Here is a 26035-nt window from a genome sequence, read left to right as displayed (position 1 = left end):
GAACATTAAAAAAATCCACAAATCTCAAACAGAACATTGAAATTAAATTTTAATTATATTAATAAATATATTATGATAAAATCTTCAAAACAAGACCAATCTTGACTACATCTTCGATTATATTTTTTGAAATAAATATTTTTAATAATGAATAGTTATTTCTATTGCTGTGAACAAATACTTGAATAAGTAGAACAAATAAGTGTTTCATGTAAAATATTTGGATAAATGGTTGAATACAGTTAACAAATAATTTATCATTGCAGACATGACTCTACAAAATGAAAATTAACACATGCAAACTGCTAAGTAATTTAGTTTGCAAAGCAAACAAATAATTTAACATCACAAACAAATTAGTCTAGAAAAGTAAACAAAAATAGTTGCACACACAAAAATCATTATTACCAGTAAAGAAAAATAATAAAATATTAAATAAATGAAATAATTAAATTAAAGAACCAGAAAACATAAATAAGATGAAAATAAAAGGAAAATATAAAATAGGAAAAGTCTGGTTCACGTCCTTGAACTTTCATAAAATTTTGATTTTAACATTCAGCTGCAAAACTAGATAATATAGACCATTATCCAACTATGAAACTAGTAGTTTTGAAAGTGGTTTTTTATTTTTTGAGGATTAAAAATATTTAAATTTAAACTAAAAAATTCATAAGTAATTCATTTTAAATAAAAATATAATATATATATAATTTCTAAAATGTAAGTTATTCAGATCCAATATGAGAAATATGTAAGTTTTCTTAAAAATATAGAAATTCATAAGTACACTCGCCTTACGGGACATTCAAGGGTAGACATGTCCCAAGGGTCACGGTCATGGCCAACCGCATGACAGGTTTACATCTCGTAACATTGATTTACGAGATGGTCGTGATCACAATCACACGGTAAGAAATCTGCACTCCATATCAGGCGGCAGATAGCGACAGGCTCGTTTGAATTGAGCCTTATCACCTCCTCGTATGCTCATCATACGGGACCCGCGCACGTATGAAACACATGTGCTATTCTAAGGACTACCAGAATGCTTACCTTGCTTACCTCAGCGTAGGTGCGTCGTTACAGAATAGTAGTTGTGCACAAAAGTAAGGTTTAACGAGAAGTAAATGCTGGAAGTGCTGGAATGAATAGATACTTAGATGCCTCCTAACTTATAACACATAATTAGGGCATACGAACTATCTATCCTATTCCTTAGCGCATCTAGCGTCAACTTTTCTAAAAACCCAAAAATTTTGCAGTTAAGCACTCGAGTAATCACCTCCCCAGTGCAATTAGCTCTGATGCCAGCTGTCACAGAACAGTCCAAATAATACCGATCAAGTGCACTAATTAACCATTTAACTTAATCCTCCGATACTGCACTTCACCAGTACACCCAGACTGCCTGCTATAACCAGGATCGATTACACGGGAACTCTCGCCAAAAGACGAGCACAGGTGATTACAAGCAACAAAAGTTTTCAAACTTACTTTACAACCAGAGTTAAACAAAAGTCTCCAAATTAATTTACAATAAAGTTTTACAAGCCAGGGTTACATTTCGTATACAGAGTTCAAACGCAGCGGAAAATACGATCAGTTTGATACAAACTTCAAAATACAGGACGGTAGATAACGTCGATGCCAAAAGAGAGCTTCACATCTTGCCCACTAATGTGAGGCTCACCTGCCTACACTTCACGGAGAAGACGGGACCCACTCGACCGTCCAACCTGGAGGAAGAGGCTGACCAATCCAGGACGCACCGATTTCCTCGAAGTCCTCCGGAATACAGCCTGCTCAAAAGGGTTACAACGAAACCCTGAGTACTCTAATACTTAGCAAGGCTTACCCGTCTATGGGTATACTTAGCCCATTATCTAGACATGCACAGCTCTTTGGCTCTGGAGTTATTTTGCTGAAAAACTACTAATACTGGATCCTTACTTTCAATATTTTAGCTCCAATTGTGTTGATAGCTAGAAACTAGGTTTGCCTAGTTTTCTAGAGCATACATGGTTAATCATATTATCTTTTCAAGAACATCCACATAAATCCATCTTTTCTCTTTTTGTCCTTTCAATCCTTACTACGATGCGACGCATTGACCAAGGCTCTCATATCCGCGAGTCACGGTGAATCGATCCGATTTAACCTTGCAAGGTGGACCTAACTCACACGCCAAGTGCGACCCCAGCGGGTCACACTGAGCAACTGTTCCCACGATTACCCTGAAGCCTGAATCAAGCCCGCCAGCACCCGGATGATGAGCCCCGCACGTGCGAACACCCGGTGAACCCGTGAGCCACTTCACCATCCGTCATCCCTACCCAGCACCGCAGGTCGAGACTCAGATTCCAACGCAATTTAGGTAATTAGCTTACCGGTTTCGACTACCTCCTACTCTCGGCATGCGGTTAGTACTGTTCAATCCTCAATCAAAGGGCCAACAACGGAACGGTCCTCAATCGACACAGGCGGAGACTCAAATTTCTTTTAAATCCATAATCATGTCCAACTTTCCCTCCGGCCGGTCTCCAATTCCCTTCTCAATTGCATTATTACTCATAACACTGCCTGAAGTAACAACCCTATATCTCGCGGGTGACAGGAAATCACCCGTCTTCTACCGCGTTTACTTAAGCATAGCGGTGCTAGCGATAACTGCACTAGTAAGACACTAGGTAATCAATATTATGCATCTATGGTTCCAATCAATTCCTTGAACGTAAATGCACAATACTTTAAATATAACATGGAGTAATTAAAATAAGGAATATGCTCTGGGGCTTGCCTTGCAAGTCAGCGGGGTTAGCGATTTCTTCGGAATTGGGTTCGACGGCGTTCTCCTGCTGCTCTCCCGCTTGCGGCTCCTGGATTGGTTCGGCGATCAGCTCGTAGGCGACTTCAGGTTCAGCGTCTACACGAATAAAATATGCCATGCATGAGACTCATGAAACGATGCAATGAAATGATGCAAGGCACTCAGGATGCAATACGCCAACTAAAAGAAAGAAACGACTTGACAACGATTTATTAAAGATTCAAAATCGAACAAGCAATCAGAACCAAATATTTCTCAAGGGTAACCTATTTTGATCCTACTGCAAGAACAAAGGTTAAACTGAAACCAAGCCAAAATTAAAAGATACATTCCAGAGAGTAAATTATTTTGGCCCTAGCATTATAAATCGAACAACAACAGATCTACGAACATGCACACAGGCTATGCACCTGAAAATTTTTCAGTAGACCACACATGCAAACAGTAGGCTACCATAAAATTTTTAGGGTTTTTAGACAAACAGAACAACCGATACAAAATGAATTAGCTTAAACACAAACCATAATTTTAGCAGGGGCAAAAGTGACATTCCCCATGCACATGTATTTTTTTTCTGAAGATCTCGATTTTAGAAACCTAACAAAATTTGGATTGCATTTTAGGATTTTTCCTTGATTTATTATGCAATTACAAAATTTCAGCCGAAATCAACAAAAAGAATAAAACCACCCTTAATCCCCCCCTCTGACCAACGGGTCCCACCCGTCAGGGATAGAGAGAGGGGGCGCTCCCCTGCTCTGCCCCGGCCACGCACGGCGCCGGCGCGCCAGGCGCAAGCACGGTGGCCGGCCAGCTGGGCAGCGGGGTGGCAGCGGCGGCCCGCGCACAGGGAGGCTTGCGCGCTCGCGGCCCGCGCAGGGGCAGCGCGAGGCGGAGCCCGGCAGCGGCGGTGCGCAAGGCCAGTGGCGGCGGCAGCGCTCGGTGGTGGCGCGGCCACGCCGGCCAGTGCAGGGCTAGGTGGCGGCGCTACGGGGCGGGGACCGCACCAGGACAGCCGGGCGGTGCCGGCGCGCGCGGTGGCACGGCCTTGAGCCGCGCGGGCTCTGCCCGCGGCGTGCGACGGCGGGAGCAGGGCGGCCGACGGCGGCGCGGCACGTTCCCAATGGCGGCGGCGCAGAAATCGAATGGGGAAAAGGTCGGGGAGGAAGAGGAGGTCGCGGCCGAGCTCACCATGGGCTCGATTTCGGTGGAGGAGGTCTGGAAGAGGGGTCTCGACAGAGAGGGGAGGAGCTCGATGAAGCTTCAATGGCGGCCGGCGGTCTGCAGCTTTGATTCCGGCCGGGTATGGGCGCGGCCGAGTTCGTGGAGGGACGGAGGAGCTTCGGGGCGAGGTCGCGCGGCTTGGGGCGCGGAGAATCGAGCGGGGTGGCGAGGATGGTCGGCACGGCGGGCAGCGATGGCTCTGCTCGAGCTCGGCTCGACCCGCGCGCGTGAGGAAGGAGAAGGGGAGGGAAAAACAGACACGGCTCCGTCGGGATAAGGACGGCGCACGAGGTTCGCCGACGGTCGACGCGTGGCGTCGCCGGCGCTATTGCCGGTCGACGGTATGGCACGCGTACGGCGTCACTGGAGAGCCCAGTAACTAAATTGAATTCGTTTGAATTGATTTTGACCAAAGTTTGACTGCCCAAAACTCCAAACTTCATATGGGAACATGAAATTTGGCCAAAATAGAAGTTGTAGAGGAATAAAAGGTCTACAACTTTTGTTTTGGGCGCAAGTTGATTCGAAGCTCGGATCATGGAGAAAAACGCGCTCGAACTCGGCTAAATCTATGTTTACCGCGCGAACTCGATTAACGCTAATGACCGTGATTAACCCTGATTAGCGATTAAGCACGATATTAACGTCAAAACTAACACCGGGGTGTTACAGCCTTCCCCCTAAAAGGAATCTCGTCCCGAGATTCACGCATGAGGGAACGTATAAGGCGAGAAGGTTGAAAGGTGAAGTACCTGGATGAACATTTAAAAAGCCTGGATACTTGGATCTCAAAAATTCTTCTTTCTCCCAAGTAGCTTCTTCTTCGGAGTGATTACTCCATTGAACTTTGTAGAATCGGTTGGTTGTGCGGCGAGTAACTCAATCCTTACGATCAATAATCTTGATAGGATGCTCAGGATAGGTGAGATCAGACTCTAATTGAATCGAGTCACTTTCAACAACTTCAGTTGGAACTCTCAAACACTTCTTCAGTTGTGACACATGGAAAATGTTATGAATTGCCGAAAATTTTGCTGGAAGATTCAACCTGTAAGCTACAGGACCACATCTCTCCACAATTGAATATGGACCGATGTAACGGGGAGCTAACTTCCCTTTTATTCCAAACCTTTGCACTCCTTTCCAAGGTGAGACCTTCAAATAGACATAGTCACCGACTTTAAAGACGAGTGGATCTCTCCTTCTGTCAGCGTAGCTCTTCTGCCGAGACTGCGCGATTTTCAAATTTTCTTGAATAAGACGGACTTGTTCTTCGGCTTCTTGAACCATGCCGGGTCCAAAGATAGTTTTTTTCACCCGCTTCAGACTAATTCAAAGGTGTTCGACATCGACGACCGTATAAGGCTTCAAATGGTGCCATTTTGATGCTTTCTTGATAGCTATTGTTATAAGAAAATTCTGCTAATGATAGACATTGATCCCATTTATGTGGATAGGCTAAAACACAAGCACGGAGCATATCTTCTAAAATCTGATTGATTCTCTCCGTTTGGCCATCTGTTTGAGGGTGGTAAGCAGAGCTGCGAATCACACGAGTTCCTAAGCAAGTATGCAATTGTTCCCAAAAGCGAGCAGTGAATTGGCTTCCACGATCAGAGATAATAGTCTTGGGTATACCATGCAGGCATAGGATACGCTCAACGTATAACTCAGCATATCTTTTTGTGGAATAACGAGTACTGACTGGAATAAAATGTGCTGACTTGGTTAGTCTATCAACCACAACCCAAATCGAGTCGTAACCTTTTTGGGTCCGAGGTAACCCAACTATAAAATCCATACTAATATCTTCCCATTTCCATTCAGGAATACTCAAAGGCTGCAGTGTTCTTACTGTCTTGAGATGACTAGCTTTAATTCTGCGACAGATGTCACATTCGGACACATATTTAGCAACCTCTCTTTTCATTCGAGCCCACCAAAATCGTTGTTTCAGGTCCTGGTACATCTTGTTGCTACCAGGATGGATATATAGTCGGGAAGTATGAGCTTCATCAAGAATTTGCTTTCGGAGTTCAAAATCCTTAGGTACCACTATTCGGTTCTTAAACCATAACACATTCTCACTATCTTGGTGGAAACAGTTTACTTTCGGATCTCCTTCTGATAATCTTCTTTGAATCTCCTTTACTCCTTTATCTTTCTTTTGTGCTTCGATGATCAAATCACGAAGAGTAGGAGTAAGTTCTAGATGAGCCAATGTGCCATGGGGTACAATGCTCAAGTTCAGCTTTTCCATCTCAAAACAGAGAGACTCACTTAGGGGTATAGCAGAGAGGCAATGACAGTGAGCCTTGCGACTTAACGCATCGGCAACTACATTTGCTTTTCCTGGATGGTAGTGTACTTCGAGCTCATAATCTTTAATGAAATCAAGCCATCGTCTTTGATGCATGTTCAGATCAGGTTGGGTGAAAAGATATTTGAGGCTCTTGTGATCTGTATAAATGTTACACTTCGTGCCCAGAAGATAAAGTCGCCAGATCTTCAAAGCATGGACTACAGCTGCTAATTCAAGATCATGTGTGGGATAGTTCTCTTCGTGATGCTTGAGTGATCGAGAAGCATAACCAATCACCTGATTCTCTTGCATCAGAACACAGCCAATTCCGGTGCCCGAAGCATCACAATAGACATCGAATGGCTTTGTAGTATCTGGTTGAGCTAAGATTGGTGCTGAAGTAAGTAGAGTTCTTAACTTCCGGAAAGCTGCCTCACATTGGTCACTCCAATAGAATTTGGTACCTTTCTTGAGAAGTTCAGTCATAGGTTTAGCAATTCTAGAAAATCCTGGTATGAACCGACGATAATAACCCGCTAAACCTAAGAAACTTCGGATTTCAGCCACTGAGGTTGGAGCTTTCCAGTTCAGTACATCCTGTACTTTACTGGGATCAACAGAGATACCCTCAGTCGTTATAACATGACCTAGAAATGGAACTTCCTTTAGCCAAAATTCGCACTTGCTGAGTTTAGCATATAACTGATGTTCCCTGAGACGTTGGAGTACTATATGAAGATGCTGAGTATGTTCTTCCTCCGTCTTGGAATAGATTAGGATATCATCAATGAATACCACAACAAATTTATCCAGCTCTGGCATGAATACCGAATTCATGAGATACATGAAGTAGGCTGGAGCATTGGTTAATCCAAAGGACATGACCAAATACTCGTAAAGACCATAACGAGTGGAGAATGCTGTTTTTGGTATATCTGATGGCCGGATTTTGATTTTATGATAACCAGATCGAAGATCTATTTTCGAGAAGAACTTGGCACCGGCTAATTGATCAAAGAGAATATCAATGCGAGGAAGAGGATATTTGTTTTTGATGGTGACCGCATCCAAGGGTCGATAGTCCACACACAATCTTCGCCCATGATCTTTCTTTTTCACGAACAAGGCTGGACAACCCCATGGTGAAGTACTGGGTCGGATAAAACCCTTATCTAATAATTCTTGCAATTGGATTTTCAATTCAGCCAACTCACTAGGAGTCATTCTATATGGTCGCCGAGATATAGGTGCTGTACCAGGCTGTAGTTCAATCACGAACTCCACATCTTGATCGGGAGGCATACCTGGTAATTCTTCTGGAAACACATCAAGATACTCACTGACCACCGGAATTTCCGCTAAGCTTTTTCCTTTAAGGTGATAGATTGCATTGATAGGTAATTCATGCTTAGAGAGATGAATATCCAAAATGCCATGTGTGGAAGAATTGATTCGGACAATGCGAGATGAAGTATCAAGGGTAACACGATGTTCTTCCATCCAATTCATTCCGAGAATGATATCTATTCCTCGGTTTGAAAGAATAATGGGAGTGGTTCGAAATTTTTTTCCATCTTGGTCAAGGGATACACCCGAAACACATTGACTGGCATTTAACTGTGCACCCGGTGCATGAATAATATAGGGTCTTTTCATGTGTGTCACTTGTAAGTTGAGCCGTGCTACACATGCCTCGCTGATAAAGGTATGAGATGCTCCGGAATCAAATAACACAACAACAGGGCGCTGGTTAACGGAGAACATACCCGTCATCACTTGAGTACCGTCAGTAATATCTTCCAGTGTGGTGTAGTTCACACGACCCGTTTTGATAGGTACAGTCTTCTTCTTATTATTTTGGGTACTAGAAGTTGAAATTGGTGTAGGAGATTGGTAATTGACTTGTCGGCGTGGCATGGGACATTCACGTGAAAAATGCCCAGGAAGCCCGCAGTTATAACAAGGATAGTTGTTGGGGCGCACAAACTGCGAAGCGGGAGGTCTCTGCCCTTGCCGTGGCGCTGGGAGACGTGGCACCCACGGCTGCTGCTGTGGCGGCCTAGTGACCCAACGGCCTTCCTGCGGTGGACGACTTGGAGCCCACTGACTTCATGTCTGTACTAGCTTGTACCTCTGGGGCGCACTGCTGGAAGATCCAACAGGTGCCTTCCTCTTTTTGTCGGCCTTATGAGCTAAGGTAGCATCTTCTTGAGTAATAGCCTTATTAACCAGTTCTGTAAAATTGGCACAAGTAGTTAGGGCCAGTTTGTCTTGCAGTTTGGTGTTCAGTCCCCTCCTGAAGCAATCCTGCCTCTTTTCATCACTATCCACATGAAAACCACCATACTGAGCTAACTGGTTGAAGGTTTGAGCATATTGAAGAACAGTATTGTTTCCTTGCTTCAATTCTAGGAACTCTGCCATCTTCCTTCTCATCAGACTAGTAGGAATATGATGGGCCTTGAATGCTGCCATAAACTCATTCCAAGTGAGACGCACACCAGCGGGGAGTAGAGACTTGTGATTAACCCACCATATCTTCGCTGGGCCTCTCAGCTGTTGCGCTGCAAAGGCGGCCTTGTCTACTTCTGTGCAATTGAGGATACTGAACTTGTCCTCAATGGTGCGAATCCATGCATCGGCTTCAAGGGGATCATCTGCCTTGTGGAGCAGAGGTGGTTGGGTGGCCAGAAAACCCACGCAGTCAGTTTCTGCTGGTGGTGCTTGTCGACCTCTGCCGGCATTGTTTTGCACCAATTGCCTCATCAACTCGGTCTGCTCATTGCGGTCAGCGATAAGAACCGCAATAGCTTGAGCCAAGGAAGGAGGTGGTTGTGGTTGTGCTCCGTGATTCTCATTTTCATGGTTGGCAGCGTGGTTATCACCCATCTGCAAAATAACCACCCCTTGGTTAGCCATTCCGCTATCAGGACTAATTCATGCAAATAAAGAATGTGCATATATAATATGAACACACGGCATGAATCACTTCCCTCGCGATATGGTTCACCAAGGAAAAAAAATAAACCGACTTGCTTTGGTTGAAACCTCATCTACTCACTTGAACCGCACATTGGTAACTCGGGGTTGCACAACGATTAACTACAAAGCTATCAAAATAAAATTTTTTGATGAGGCACGACCGCAAACAACAAAGCGATCAACCAACTCAAATATGCCAGATGCATGCACGTTCTATCGTTTCTCACCCAAACAAGTACCAAATATGGTATACGAAGACTACTAGTGGCACAATTACGTACTCTCCCTATATATATTAGTCGTTCCTACGATCAAGGATTTCATAATGCGCTTAACGGAGTTAGTGTTCCTGCAGACAAACCAAAACAACAAGAGAGATAGAACGGAACGGTTAGTACTGTTCAATCCTCAGTCAAAGGGCCAACAACGGAACGGTCCTCAATCGACACAGGCGGAGACTCAAATTTCTTTTAAATCCATAATCATGTCCAACTTTCCCTCCGCCCGGTCTCCAATTCCCTTCTCAATTGCATTATTACTCATAACACTGCCTGAAGTAACAACCCTATATCTCGCGGGTGACAGGAAATCACCCGTCTTCTACCGCGTTTACTTGAGCATAGCGGTGCTAGCGATAACTGCACTAGTAAGACACTAGGTAATCAAGATTATGCATCTATGGTTCCAATCAATTCCTTAAACGTAAATGCACAATACTTTAAATATAACATGGAGTATATTAAAATAAGGGATATGCTCCGGGGCTTGCCTTGCAAGTCAGCGGGGTTAGCGATTTCTTCGGAAGTGGGTTCGACGGCGTTCTCCTGCTGCTCTCCCGCTTGCGGCTCCTGGATTGGTTCGGCGATCAGCTCGTAGGCGACTTCGGGTTCAGCGTCTACACAAATAAAATATGCCATGCATAAGACTCATGAAACGATGCAATGAAATGATGCAAGGCACTCAGGATGCAATACGCCAACTAAAAGAAAGAAACGACTTGACAACGATTTATTAAAGATTCAAAAACGAACAAGCAATCAGAACCAAATATTTCTCAAGGGTAACCTATTTTGATCCTACTGCAAGAACAAAGGTTAAACTGAAACCAAGCCAAAATTAAAAGATACATTCCAGAGAGTAAATTATTTTGGCCCTAGCATTATAAATCGAACAACAACAGATCTACGAACATGCACACAGGCTATGCACCTTAAAATTTTTCAGTGGACCACACGTGCAAAGAGTAGGCTACCATAAAAATTTCAGGGTTTTTAGACAAACAGAACAACCGATACAAAATGAATTAGCTTAAACACAAACCATAACTTTAGCAGGGCAAAAGTGACATTCCCATGCACAAGTATTTTTCTTCTGAAGATCTCGATTTTAGAAACCTAACAAAATTTGGATTGCATTTTAGGATTTTTCCTTGATTTATTATGCAATTACAAAATTTCAGCCGAAATCAACAAAAAGAATAAAACCACCCTTAATCCCCCCTTTGACCAACGGGTCCCACCCGTCAGGGAGAGAGAGAGAGGGGCGCTCCCCTGCTCTGCCCCGGCCACGCACGGCGCCGGCGCGCCAGGCGCAAGCGTGGTGGCCGCGGGGCCGGCCAGCGGGGCAGCGGGGTGGCAGCTGTAACACCCTGGGTGTCTGCACTGTAATTAAAAAGGTGTATGCACAGTAATTGTGTATGTTTGCAATGCATCATGTGCTTGAATTGCTTAAAAAGGATCTTTTTGTAATTATAAAAGGCTATATGTGTAATTATGATTTTATGCAAGGTCCTTTCTTTAGTTATTTCTGAATATAGCTTTTGTGGAGGGTGTTTTTGAAAAATTTCAGTGCATTTAATGCATGGCAGCCAATTTTGCTTGTAAGTCTACATTTGAAGTGAAATTGCTTTGAAAAAGACAAAATTCCTAGAATTCAAATTCCTTTCTATGTTTTTAATTTTAGCTCTTGAATATTTGGTCAATTAAATTTTTGCACAACATCAAAGTTGTAGATCTTGAAAAGTTGAACAACTTTCATGTTGGGCACTTTTCCATTTGAGCTTTGGTTTAAAAGTTATCGCTGGTTTACAGATTAGTCCCTGGAATTTTTGGAAATTGCAAAATCGCCCTTTTCTTCCACCTCCACCCCCTGCTCTATTTCTCGCCGCCGCCCACCGACAGCGCCGCCCGCCGGCGTTGTGGAGAGGCTTCCCGGCCATCCCGGCCATTACTTCGCCTCACGCTGTCACCCACGCGTCGCCCCGGAGCTCCTCCCCCTCCTGTTGCCTCGCGCTAGAGCTCCCCGGCCGTGCCACGCGCGCCGCCGTTGTCCAGAAGCACCCGCGCCGCCGCCACCTCGCCGCCGCGGTGGAGAGCCCGCTGCAGAAGCCGCCGCACCCTTCTAGCGAACGCCCGAGCCCTACAAATACCCCAGAAACCAATTCCTATCGCTCCTTTGCTCTCTCCTCGCTCCCACGCCTCGGAACGCCGTCGCCGCACCACCCCGAACCCCGGCGAGCTCACCCCGCCGCGGAGCCGCCACCGCAGACCCGCTCCACCCCAATAGCCCCCACCATTAGCCGCGCCTCGTCCTAGCGCAGCTCCCAGTCCGCTTCCCCTCGCCCAACCCTCACCGGAGTACCCCGCCGACGAGTTGCCTCCGCCGCCGAGCCGCCCTGCTCCGTCGAGCCACCGCCTCCGAGCCCCTCCCCGCACCCCTAGACCACCCAGAGGTGCGCCTTGAACCCGTGAAGCTCACGCACCCCTCCACCCTCGCCGCCGGTGAGCCCCTCGCCGGGAAACCGCCGGTCAAACCCGCGCTCCCCCTCTGACCCGGCCCAGGGACCTCGGGTTTAGAATTCCAGAAAGTTCGGGGGGTTTTGTGAATAGGCAGTGACTCATATGAATAGTGCCAGCAGGGACTTGTTTGTAATAGTTTGCTGTGATCTTTGAAATTCAATATCAATTCGTAGAAAATTCGTAAAATAGAAAATCTTGATGTTTTGGAATCCTCTTGAAGAGCTCTATGCAGTAGAACCATAATATGTTAGGCTTTAGTTGCAAGTTTTTGCTGTAGAATTTGATTTGTGTTACTAGTGCATAAATATTAGTTGATTTCATCTTTTTCTTAACTACTTTGTAAAGCAATGTCTTGCAGTGAAGATTTTATGTTAGTTTACTCATGTAACACTTGTTTTGCTATAAAAATTTCATGATCAGTTCTTTGGTGTAGCTATTTATTTTATTTAATCTTTGTTTAATAGACTTTATTTTTGGTAAATAGTTTCTGTTCGTAATAAATCATGAATTTATTTCTGAATGTTCTTTTTGAGTAGCTTAGCTTGTCCAGGAAGTTTGTGCCTCAGTTCATGGCTAGAAAAGGAGCTAACAATGAATTTTGCTAATCTGTTGTCTGTTTTTTTTTATTTTCTCATATTTATTTCTGTGTTGATAAAATCATGAAAAATTCACTGTAGTTATTTAATTTCTGTGTCAACCTCCTGTTAAATTTTGAGCTTCTGTTTTGCTCTATTTTGACCTGTATAATTCAAGATTGTGCTAGGTGTTGCCTGCATGAATGATTTGTTGTGATTAAATGGTTACATGTCTTGGCATGATTTTTACAGGGTAGATTGCTTTGTTCATGTTCTATTTAGGGTAATTTTGGAAGAATTTATTACTATTTGTACTCTGAGTAGTTGATTTGTTAGCAAACTATGTTTTGTTTGTTATAAGAAAACCACCCCCACTTGTTTATGAAGTTAGTCAACTTCTTTTGTGCCGTTGATCATGATGCCTTGTGTAGTTAAATTTGTTATTTAACTACTCTATAAACGATTGCCCATGTATATTTATAATGTTGTTCTTGCATTACATATAGACACGACTGTCTTATCGGACGGGACGTACGAGCTGATCCCGGAATATGACAGAGGTGATCTTGAAGCTCAAATAAACACTGCTGAACTAACTGAAGCCCCGGACCAAAGTTCGGAAGACCCTAGAGCTGAAATAGTTAGCAACTACTGAGAAGGCAAGCCCCGGACATAACCTATATTTCAAATTATTATCAATTACTGTTATTATTTGCTTATGCATTTACAGTTCTTAGGAGTTGAAGTGAAACCCTAGATGCATGATCCGAGGAACCCATGTACTGAATACTAGACTTGAGTTCGACTACTTGCTAAGCTTATAGGACCGGTAAAAGTCGAGTGATTGCCTGTCACTCGCGAGCTTTATAGGAATTGTTTGTTTACTTTCTGTTATCAATATAAGGACGACGGACGGGGTTGTGATCGATATCATGACTTTATGTGAGACCCCATCTGTGTTGATGAACTTGCTAAGGTCGCGGTGTGTGGTAGTGCTGGTTAAGTTTTTGAAAGTACTAGTCACATGCTGTAAATATGGTACGCGGCAAGCCTAGTAGCCGATTGGACCGGGGAGTGGATATACCTCCCACTCTCTCTTAGGAATAGGTTTTATTTTTATGTTGCGCAACACTACGACTTCAAGGGACAAGGTTCGGCCTTGGAGCCCTATAGTCGGGGAGAGTGGCACTATCCACAAGCCGGAAAGAAAGGTCAACAGTTGTTTGGGAATGACCCGACGGTGTTCCAGACGTGTGTGCTAGGTTATCCTTGCAAGGTTGAATTTCGATTCAAAATCGTCCGCCTCTCACGATGAAATGAGACTGCTTGATCTCTTTGCCACACAGAGTAAGAAGAGCAATAATATTATGATTAATCTTGATGTTTGCTTAAAGTACTACCATGATTGAATAGTAGTTGCTTACATAGAATGGTTAATCAACTAGAATCTTGAAAGCTAAAACTTGAAAGTAAGGACATACTCTTTATTGCTTTTCAGCAAAAGGAAAACCAGAGCCTCACAAAACCTTGCATAGTCTAGCTAAAGTGGGCTACTGATACCCGTTGACGGTTAAGTCTTGCTGAGTATTAGAATACTCAGCCTTGCTGTTGAAACCCTTTTTCAGGTATGAGTTTTGAGGATCAGATCGCTAGCTTGACCTATCCTTGCTCATTGCCTCCTGGCTGGTCCGTAAAGTGGGACACGTCTTCGACCGGCAATGACTATGACGAGTGATACCATGCTTGGGCTAGCCTGGTATCCTTTTTACGACGTGTTGTAGCCGTCGTGTTTTATCTTCCGCTGTTTAAACCCTGAAGCTTTACACTTTTAGCTTGTATAATTATTTTACTTAAGTTAGTTTTGTATTAATGTTTTGAACTGGTTTGTAATCATTACCATGCCTGTGTTGTAAAATTGTGGTTGTAATATCTCTGGACTCGCCTTCGTGAGGGGTATGCTTGTTCGATCCGAGAACCGGTGGTTGTATCGGGACGTTACCCGACAGACCAAGAATTGTTCCGTTTGAAGTGCGTTTGAGCTAATGATGCCTTTATGGTGATGGCCTGCGCACTTGAGCCGGAATAATTTAGGCGGTTCTGCCACAGCTAGTATCAAAGCTGCAAGCGTACATCAGAGGTGTTGGAGTCTTAAAAACCATTTTCCGTATAAAATTGGAACAATAAAGAATTTCAGAAAACTACGTTGGATTCGTTAAGAGTTGTGCATAGAACGTAAAGTCCTAAGGAATTTACGGGAATTACTAGGTGGTTATTTATGTATGGTTTATGTTATCTGACTTCCAGCACTTTACATTTTGTCAAACCATACTCACAAGCAACTCTTAATTCCTGTAACGACGCACCTACGTTGAGGTAAGATGGTAAGGATCCTCAGTCAGCTGAGGGAGTCTGACCTTCCCGTCGGTGATGCGAGCCGAACGCTACCCTCAAGCAGTGGCTTACTTGGGGTGCTTCCAATATACCGACTATTGGTTGACTATATTGGAAGTAAAGTGTGCTCAGTCAGCTGAGGGAGTCTGACCTTCCCGTCGGCGATGCGAACCGAACGCTGCGCTCAAGCAGTGGCCTACTTAAGCTGCTGCCAATATACCGACCTCGGTCGACTATATTGGGAGTAAAGTAACTTGTGAATACGCCTTTGAGTAGCGTATGTTAACGTTGGCCATACGGCGGGAATTGTATGGCTGCCGCTTCTATAGTGAGCGGTAATGTTTGGGAATGCTTTCATGAGTGCTGGCATGAAAGGTTCATTGGATATATATATATATATATATATGTTCTGTCAATCTTCTGCAGGTACACTAACCGTGATTCGATAAGTTAAGAACGGTTAGAATGTATCGACTAGCTAAATAGGGAGAGCCGTATCTATGTTATACCACCGTGCTAACTGCGTAAGCCCAACGATAGTTGGCAATTGTTTATCTTGTGAGGATGGTCAGGACGTGCATACATATCTGGTTATGTCTTTTGGCCTTACCAACGCCCCAGCATATTTTATGTACTTGATGAATTCAGTCTTCATGCCGGAGCTGGATAAATTCGTCGTGGTTTTCATTGACGATATTTTGATCTACTCCAAGAATAAAGAAGATCATGCTGAACATTTGCGTATCGTTCTTCAACGATTACGAGATCATCATCTTTATGCCAAATTCTCCAAGTGTGAATTTTGGTTGGACAGTGTGAAATTCTTAGGTCACACTATCTCCAGTGATGATATATCTGTTGATCCAACTAAAGTACAAGAAGTGATGGATTGGGAATCTCCTATTTCAGTTGATCAAATTCGCAGTTTTCTTGGTTTAGCTGGATATTATCATCGATTCATTACTGATTTCTCCAGAATAGCCAAGCCTATGACGGAGTTATTGAAGAAGGGAGTGAAGTTTGTTTGGAATGATAAGTGTGAAGAAGTTTTCCAAACTCTCAAAGCACGATTAACTACTGCTCCAGTATTGGCTACACCGGACAGTACCAAACCTTTTGATGTCTATTGTGATGCTTCGGGTACGGGACTTGGTTGTGTGCTTATGCAGGACAACCGGGTTATTGCCTATGCATCAAGAGCTCTCTGGAATCATGAGAAGAATTATCCAACCCATGATCTGGAGTTAGCAGCTGTCATTCACGCTCTTAAGATTTGGAGACTTCATATTATGGGGACTCACTGTAATATTTACACTGACCATAAGAGCCTCAAATATATCTTCACTCAAGCTGATCTCAACATGAGACAGAGACGCTGGCTGGAGTTGATAAAGGATTATGATCTAGAAGTGCATTATCATCCAGGAAAGGCTAATGTGGTTGCGGATGGACTCAGCCGCAAGTCACAATGCCATTGTCTATCTGTAGAACCATTCAATAAAACTCTATGCCAGGAAATGATGAAATTAAACCTAGAAATGGTACCTCAAGGAAGTTTGAACCATATATCCCTTGAGCCTACACTTCATGATAGCATCGTCATGGGGCAATTACATGATGAAGGTATCAAGATCATCAAGGAAAAGTTATCACAAGGAGAAGCAAAGTACAAATGTTTCCGAGTGGATCATAGAGGAGTTCTATGGTTTGAATCTCGACTGGTTGTACCCAAGAATCATCAGCTTAGAAAGCAAATCCTTGATGAAGCACATCTATCGAAGTTTTCGATTCATCCCGGTGGTACCAAGATGTACCACGATCTCAAGCAAAATTTCTGGTGGACTCGAATGAAAAGAGAGATCACCAGATATGTTTCTGAATGTGATGTTTGTCAAAGAGTTAAGGCTAGTCACTTGAAAGTAGCTGGTACTCTCCAACCTTTACCCATTCCATCCTGGAAATGGGAGGACATCAGTATGGATTTTATCGTTGGTCTACCCACTACTCCTCATAAGCATGATTCTGTTTGGGTAATCGTTGATAGACTCACCAAGACCGCTCATTTTATTCCAGTACACACCACTTATTCTGCCAAGAGGTACGCAGAGATTTATCTCGATCAGATTGTTCGTTTACATGGAATTCCAAAGACGATTATTTCTGATCGTGGGCCTCAGTTTATTGCACGTTTCTGGGAGCAAATGCAAGAATCCCTTGGAACAAAATTGATTCATAGTTCAGCTTATCATCCACAAACAGATGGACAAACTGAACGAATCAATCAAATCCTTGAAGACATGTTGAGGGCATGTACTATTCAATATGGCAAGAACTGGGTTAAATGCCTAGCACTGGCAGAGTTTTCATATAATAACAGTTATCAATCCAGCTTGTAAATGGCACCATTTGAAACATTATACGGTCGAAGGTGTCGAACTCCTTTGAATTGGTCACAAGCTGGAGAACGCAAAATTTTTGGGCCAGATTTAGTCTCTGAGGCAGAGGAGAAAGTCAAAGTTATCCAGGTTAATCTTAAAGCGGCTCAATCAAGACAGAAAAGTTATGCAGACAAAAGAAGAGATCCTTTACAATTCGAGGTAGGGGACTTCGTATATTTGCGAGTATCTCCTACTAAAGGTGTTCAACGCTTTGGCGTAAAAGGAAAATTAGCACCCCGATACATCGGACCATTTGAAATTATCGAAACTTGTGGACCCGTTGCCTACCGACTTCGTCTTCCATCTCAGTTGGCTGTCATTCATGATGTCTTCCATGTATCACAACTCCGGAAGTGTACCAGGGTACCTACTGAGATCCTTGAACCACAGGATATCGAGATTGAATCCGATCTATCTTATAAGGAGTATCCAATCAAGATTCTTGACACCAAAGAAAGAAGTACTAGAAGGGAGAAAGTTAAAATGTACAAAATCCAGTGGAATCAACATACTGTAGAAGAAGCTACTTGGGAGACTGAAAATTTTCTCCAAAGAAACTTTCCCGACTTTCTTAGAACCAATCCAAGTACCAAGTCTTTGCATCCTTTTCTTCCTATAATCTCGGGACGAGATTCCTTTTAGGGGGAAGGCTGTAACACCCTGGGTGTCTGCACAGTAATTAAAAAGGTGTTTGCACAGTAATTGTGTATGTTTGCTATGCATCATGTGCTTGAATTGCTTAAAAAGGATCTGTTTGTAATTATAAAAGGCTATATGTGTAATTATGATTTTATGCAAGGTCCTTTCTTTAGTTATTTCTGAATATAGCTTTTGTGGAGGGTGTTTTTGAAAAATTTCAGTGCATTTAATGCATGGCAGCCAATTTTGCTTATAAGTCTACATTTGAAGTGAAATTGCTTTGAAAAAGACAAAATTCCTAGAATTCAAATTCCTTTCTATGTTTTTAATTTTAGCTCTTGAATCTTTGGTCAAATAAATTTTTGCACAACATCAAAGTTGTAGATCTTGAAAAGTTAAACAACTTTCATGTTGGGCACTTTTCCATTTGAGCTTTGGTTTAAAAGTTATCGCTGGTTTACAGATTAGTCCCTGGAATTTTTGGAAATTGCAAAATCGCCCTTTTCTTCCACCTCCACCCCCCTGCTCTGTTTCTCGCCGCCGCCCACCGACAGCGCCGCTCGCCGGCGTTGTGGAGAGGCTTCCCGGCCATCCCGGCCATTACTTCGCCTCGCGCTGTCACCCACGCGTCGCCCCGGAGCTCCTCCCCCTCCTGTTGCCTCGCGCTGGAGCTCCCCGGCCGTGCCACGCGCGCCGCCGATGTCCAGAAGCACCCGCGCCGCCGCCACCTCGCCGCCGCGGTAGAGAGCCCGCTGCAGAAGCCGCCGCACCCTTCTAGCGAGCGCCCGAGCCCTACAAATACCCCAGAAACCAATTCCTATTGCTCCTTTGCTCTCTCCTCGCTCCCACGCCTCGGAACGCCGCCGCCGCACCACCCCGAACCCCGGCGAGCTCACCCCGCCGCGGAGCCGCCACCGCAGACCCGCTCCACCCCAATAGCCCCCACCATTAGCCGCGCCTCGTCCTGGCGCAGCTCCCAGGCCGCTTCCCCTCGCCCAACCCTCACCGGAGTACCCCGCCGACGAGTTGCCTCCGCCGCCGAGCCGCCCTGCTCCGTCGAGCCGCCGCCTCCGAGCCCCTCTCCGCACCCCTAGACCACCCAGAGGTGCGCCTTGAACCCGTGAAGCTCACGCACCCCTCCACCCTCGCCGCCGGTGAGCCCCTCGCCGGGAAACCGCCGGTCAAACCCGCGCTCCCCCTCTGACCCGGCCCAGGGACCTTGGGTTTAGAATTCTAGAAACTTCGGGGGGTTTTGTGAATAGGCAGTGACTCATATGAATAGTGCCAGCAGGGACTTGTTTGTAATAGTTTGCTGTGATCTTTGAAATTCAATATCAATTCGTAGAAAATTCGTAAAATAGCAAATCTTGATGTTTTGGAATCCTCTTGAAGAGCTCTATGCAGTAGAACCATAATATGTTAGGCTTTAGTTGCAAGTTTTTGCTGTAGAATTTGATTTGTGTTACTAGTGCATAAATATTAGTTGATATCATCTTTTTCTAAACTACTTTGTAAAGACATGTCTTGCAGTGAAGATTTTATGTTAGTTTACTCATGTAACACTTGTTTTTCTATAAAAATTTCATGATCAGTTCTTTGGTGTAGCTATTTATTTGATTTAATCTTTGTTTAATAGACTTTATTTTTGGTAAATAGTTTCTGTTCGTAATAAATCATGAATTTATTTCTGAATGTTCTTTTTGAGTAGCTTAGCTTGTCCAGGAAGTTTGTGCCTCAGTTCATGGCTAGAAAAGGAGCTAAAAATGAATTTTGCTAATCTGTTGTCTGTTTTTTTATTTTCTCATATTTATTTCTGTTTAGATAAAATCATGAAAAATTCACTGTAGTTAGTTCATTTCTGTGTCATCCTCCTATTAAATTTTGAGCTTCTGTTTTGCTCTAGTTTGACCTGTATAATTCAAGCTTGTGCTAGGTGTTGCCTGCATGAATGATTTGTTGTGATTAAATGGTTACATGTCTTGGCATGATTTTTACAGGGTAGATTGCTTTGTTCATGTTCTATTTAGGGTAATTTTGGAAGAATTTATTACTATTTGTACTCTGAGTAGTTTTGAGGATCAGATCGCTAGCTTGACCTATCCTTGCTCGTTGCCTCCTGGCTGGTCCGTAGAGTGGGACACGTCTTCGACCGGCAATGACTATGATGAGTGATACCATGCTTGGGCTAGCCTGGTATCCTTTTTACGACGTGTTGTAGCCGTCGTGTTTTATCTTCCGCTGTTTAAACCCTGAAGCTTTACACTTTTAGCTTGTATAATTGTTTTACGTAAGTTAGTTTTGTATTAATGTTTTGAACTGGTTTGTAATCATTACCATGCCTGTATTGTAAAATTGTGGTTGTAATATCTCTGGTCTCGCCTTCGTGCGGGGTATGCTTGTTCGATCCGAGAACCGGTGGTTGTATCGGGACGTTACCCGACAGACCAAGAATTGTTCCGTTTGAAGTGCGTTTGAGCTAATGATGCCTTTATGGTGATGGCCTGCGCACTTGAGCCGGAATAATTTAGGCGGTTCTGCCACAGGCAGCGGCGGCCCGCGCACAGGGAGGCCCGCGCGCTCGCGGCCCGCACAGGGGCAGCGCGACGTGGAGCCCGGCGGCGGCGGTGCGCAAGGCCAGTGGCGGCGACGGCTTGCGGCGGCGGCGGCGCTCGGCGGTGGCGCGGCCACGCCGGCCAGCGCAGGGCTAGGTGGCAGCGCTGCGGGGTGGGGAAAGCACCAGGGCGGCCGGGCGTCGCCGGCGCGCGTGGTGGCGCGGCCCTGAGCCGTGCGGGCTCTGCCCGCGGCGTGCGGCGGCGGGAGCAGGGCGGCCGACGGCGGCGCGGCACGTTCCCGGCGGCGGCGGCGCGGAAATCGAACGGGGAAAAGGTCGGGGAGGAAGAGGAGGTCGCGGCCGAGCTCACCATGGGCTCGATTTCAACGGAGGAGGTCCGGAAGAGGGGTCTTGACGGAGAGGGGAGGAGCTCGACGAAGCTTCAACGGCGGCCGGCGGTCTGCAACTTCAATTCCGGCCGGGTGTGGGCGCGGCCGAGTTCGTGGAGGGACGGAGGAGCTTCGGGGCGAGGTCGCGCGGCTTGGGGCGCGGAGAATCGAGCGGGGTGGCGAGGATGGTCGGCACGGCGGCCGGCGATGGCTCTGCTCGAGCTCGGCTCGACCCGCGCGCGTGAGGAAGGAGAAGGGGAGAGAAAACAGACATGGCTCAGTGGGGATAAGGACGCCGCGCGAGCACGGCGGCGCGAGGTTCGCCGACGGTCGACGCGTGGCGTCGCCGGCGCTGTTGCCGGTCAACGGCATGGCACGCGTACGGCGTCACTGGAGAGCCCAGTAACTGAATTGAATTCATTTGAATTGATTTTGACCAAAGTTTGACCGCCCAAAACTCCAAACTTCATATGAGAACATGAAATTTGGCCAAAATAGAAGTTGTAGAGGAATAGAAGGTCTACAACTTTTGTTTTGGGCGCAAGTTGATTCGAAGCTCGGATCATGGAGAAAAACGCGCTCGAACTCGGCTAAACCGATGTTTACCGCGCGAACTTGATTAACGCTAATGACCGTGATTAATCCTGATTAGCGATTAAGCACGATATTAACGTCAAAACTAACACCGGGGTGTTACAATATTCATATGAGAAAGAAGCCTGTGACTGTGAGAGCAGGAACTTGGTCGTCTCTATTTTCTTTAACAAAATGGAACTCAGTCATTCCAGCTCATCATGAAGTTTTGCATTCCTATCCAAAGTGTATCACCTATATGGCAGTGTGGAGAACAAATTAACGCGCTCCACGTTCATGATTATTTCAGATCGTCACCCCTGTTGACGTTACAGTTCTTACCCGAACCTAAGAGCAACTTCAAGAATCTAGATATAATCCTAAAATTTAGAGTTTTAAAGCTCTATAAAGAAATAGAAAACTTCCTAACTAGTGGGGTAAAGACTCCAAATCTTGATCGACTACCCATACTCAAATCACCCCACGTCGGATTGTTTAATATCGGGCGATCATGTTTTCCCCCCTGCCCCCTCGACACAAGTCTTGATGCTACTGCTGACTGCTGTGTTCCCTATCCCCGCGCACCGCGCATGGCGACCATGTTCGCACTGCTCTCTCTCTTACACACTGACACACACATACACTGCTTCTACTGCGCTTGTACCTACGCATCCGCATCGCCGCCTTCTGCGACGCCGCGCTCTTGCTCTACCTCCTAGCCCAGCTTCTCCTCCACCTCCCGGGTGCCGGCACCACCACACATTCTGTTAGATTTAGTCCCACATCAGAAATTAATAGTGGGGGAGCATAATATATAAGACGGGGCAGTCCTCACCTATCAGGCTAGTTTTTTGGGTTGAGTTAGGCCTCAGAGTTTGGTTGGTTGGGCTCCAGTGGAGGTATAGCGAGTCGGGCCGGTTTCCGCTGCGCACTCTAACAAGTGGTATCAGAGTCGAAGGTTGAAAATTCTGGAACATCTTTGGGGTCACATAGTGACGGGGGAGCCCGTGAACGTCTCCGGAAGGTCACACGGGTTGTGTGTGACTGGAGAGTTGGACCCGTGAACGTCTCCGGAAGGTCACACGGGTTGTGTGTGACTGGAGAGTTGGACTCGGGGCCTGGTAGAACGTCTTCCGGGAAATCACATGGGTTGTATGTGATGGAAGAGTTAGGCCCGATGTGCGACGGGGGAGATTGTTAGATTTAGTCTCACATCGAAAATTGATGGTGGGAGAGCACAACATATAAAGCGGGGCAGTCCTCACCTATCAGGCTAGTCTTTTGGGTTGAGTTAGGCCTCAGGCCTTGATTGGTTGGGCTCCGGTGGACCTAGGCCTGATAGGGCGCCGCCTTGTGGGTATAGCGAGCCGGGCCGGTTTTCGCTGCGCACTCTAACACATTCGCTTGGCGAATAAAGTGGATCAACCTCTTTTTAGCTTAGGCCAAACACTTTTTCTCTGGTGCCCATCCTCGCAGTGCCCCAAAGCCACAACAGCTCCTACTAAATGGTTGCGGCGGGTGCCGAGCCCACGTCGATGCCCCAAACCTTGTCTTCTTCGGCATGCACTCTCGCTCCTCCTTGCCGGCCGCCAGTTTGACCAGCCGATTTCTCGCCGGCGGCGAGGGAGAAGAGACCGTCGAGTGTCCTCAAAGTGAGGGGAATCCATTCCTCACCTAGGCTTGGCTAATGGGTGACCGAAGGTAGCTGGCGGCATACGATGGTTTGGTAGACAATGAGGTCGGGCGGCGTCGGTGGCGCGACTAGAAGCGACGAGGACGGGGTCTGGACGGCTAGGGAGGTAGGGCAAGTGGAAGAGGTGGTGCGCGGCGATGAATCGAGCTGAGGCGAGCTGCAGCGGAGGAGCCCGTCAGCGGCGAGCTTGACTCGAGCAAAATGGTGGCGACGGCAATGGAGGGTGCAAGGGCAGGAGGACCGTAGCGTGCGAGGGAGGGAGATGGCGATCCGAATCACTCGGCGATATTGACTAACATTTTTTACGAATGCAAATAGTTAGCCAGTCTCATGAAGTTGCTCTAAACCGGCCTCGATTTTACTAGTTTGTTTTCCATATTCATAGTGTTCGGCTGGCTGATGCTGGTGGCTGGTGCTGATTTTTTGTGAGAGAAAAATACTGCTGGTTGGCTGGTGTTGGTTTTGTGTGAGAGAGAAACACTGTTGGCTTGATGCATCAAAGATGCAGCCAACAGAGTGATTGCTGCTGCTGCTGCCGCGTGCCTGGAAACGGACTAGGAAAGAGTCCGAGGCGGATTTGGTCATTAGTTTCCTGGAGGATATAATCGACCCCCTAACCTTGTTCTCTCGTTCTGAGTCACACGACGATTCGGCAGCTCGGCCACCACCAGCGAAGCGCCTCAGCCACGGTCCACGGCGCCGGTGAGGCGAGCACCGACCCCAGCGGCCACCGAGCACGCGCCCGGCAAGGAGAGGAGCGAATCCGAACACGCACCCTCCGTGCGTGCGGCTCCGGCCCACACCACACACACGGTGTCGGGCCCAGCACACCAAAAGCCCAGATCCCACCGGTCTGCGCACGCTCCACGCCACGCCACCCCCCGCGTGTCCCTTCCACCACGCAACCCCCGCATCCGCGCGCGCGACGCGACGCGAGCCGCCCCCATGGAGATCTCCGCCTCCGCCGCGGCGGCCGCCTCCTGCCCGCCGCCCAGGCCGCTGCTCCTCCGCCCGATTGCCTCGGCGTCGCCCCACCCCGCCACGGCCACCACCACCTCCTCCTCCGCCGCCACCGTCCGCCGCCGCCCGTCCACCTACTCGGCCACCGCCACGGTCCGCCGCCGCGCGCGCACCCGCCCGCGCACGGGGCGCTCCAAGCTCCCCGACGACGCCGGCGGCGACTGCTTCTCCGGCGGCGACGGAGGCCCTGGCTTCGGAGGAACCGGCGGCGGCGGGGGAGGGGGAGGGCGGTGGAGCTGGAACGGCGGGTTCGGGTCCGGGTCCGGGTCGGGCGGCCCCGGCGACTGGGAGCCCGACGTCCCCGCGCCCCGGAGGTCCTCGGCGGAGGCCGCGCTCGGGGTCGTCTACGAGCTCATGTGCCTCCTTGCGCTCTCCAACTGCACCCAGTTCGCCGTCCGCAGGCTCGCCGGCCTCCTCGCCGTGCGCGTCGCCGCGCTGCGGTTCGTCCCCGCCGTCTGCTGACCGCCCCGTGGGGCTTGGTTTGCTGCCTCTTCCTCCCGCCTGCCTGCCTGCCTGGGAAACCGCTTCTGTAGATATGTATGTCTTGCCCTGTGATTTTAGGTGGTTGGGACCTTTGGGGGTGTAGAACCTCTGCTTCTTCCCTGGTGCGCGCTTCGAGCGATGATGTCGGGAAAGGCAACAAAATTCGTCGAATTCGAATGGAAGAACAAATAAATAAGAACTTCTTTATTTCCCCCTTTGTTGTCACAATGCGAATTATGGTAGGATGCAGCGTGATACAATCTGCTGCTTGTGTACATAAGCCTGGTGTAATCTATTTTCCTCGCTACTGATGCTATTCAAGTTGTGCTGCCAATAGTTCATCAGTGCAAACCATTTTAATTTAGTCTATAAAATGCAGATCCAACTAAGATCTCGAGGTTGGAGCTGAGCTAAACAGATTCTATGTGGCATTTAGGTTGTATTGATATTACTGTGTGGCAATTAGGTTGTAATAGAATGCTTCTATACTAGTCACTCCTCAATGTGATCCATTCTGGGAGGAATGATTCTAATAACTATTTGGTTAGCTTCTTAACATCATTTCACAATTTATTTACTTGAGCTGCATATAGAATTTTCTACCATATTAAACGTAGTACTTTCGACCATGATCACCTATTTAATGTAGTAAACTGCTTGAGGTACACAGTTTATTTACATTACGAGGTGAAAGCATATTTCTTTAATGTTGCGTTTGGCAATTGATGTCAAAGGGCATGCGAATTAGGGGTAGGGGTTAATGAAAGTTATTAATATGCTAGTTGGAATTTCAGTTTCTGCATTTATTTCTTCCTTTTTGTGTGTGTGTGTGTGTTTGGGGGGGGGGGGGGGGGGGGTCGGGTGCATCTTGGTGGCAGCCATGGATTTGGCCTCGCCCTGACTGATTCCTGCCGTGTGACTGACATCTTAAGGTTCGTTCTTTAGTTTTCATATAGCATGTTCATCTTGAACTTACTGGTATAAGCATTCATGTGTTTCCTTGCATTGTTGTTCTTGATCCACTTTGTGATCGATCTTGTTTGCAGCAGCGCTCTGCAGCTGCCAGCAGCCTGCTACTGACTATGGATCCTGGAGTGCAGGTTGCAGCAGCAATCACTGCCAAACACACTGTAAATAGAATCTGTAG

The 26035-nt window shown here is 46.5% G+C and overlaps 1 protein-coding gene across 1 annotated transcript; it reads left to right on the top strand.

Moving 5' to 3' along the window:
• Positions 1–24162: 24162 nt before the first annotated feature.
• Positions 24163–25303, top strand: LOC120706863 (glycine, alanine and asparagine-rich protein-like). The gene has a single exon (XM_039991600.1). It carries the CDS (start codon positions 24331–24333, stop codon positions 24865–24867), a length of 537 nt encoding a protein of 178 aa, XP_039847534.1. The 5' UTR covers positions 24163–24330; the 3' UTR covers positions 24868–25303.
• The last annotated feature ends 732 nt before the right edge of the window (positions 25304–26035 follow it).

The sequence above is a fragment of the Panicum virgatum genome, chromosome 5K (assembly GCF_016808335.1).
Source record: "Panicum virgatum strain AP13 chromosome 5K, P.virgatum_v5, whole genome shotgun sequence".
NCBI lineage: Eukaryota > Viridiplantae > Streptophyta > Magnoliopsida > Poales > Poaceae > Panicum > Panicum virgatum.
The sequence above is the reverse complement of the archived record's forward strand: the minus strand, read 5'-3'. Positions and strand labels throughout refer to the sequence as shown.

What these genes read in the sequence shown, in the direction of transcription:
- LOC120706863 (XM_039991600.1), top strand. Translation starts at nt 24,331, where the DNA reads ATGGAGATCTCCGCCTCCGCCGCGGCGGCCGCCTCCTGCCCGCCGCCC.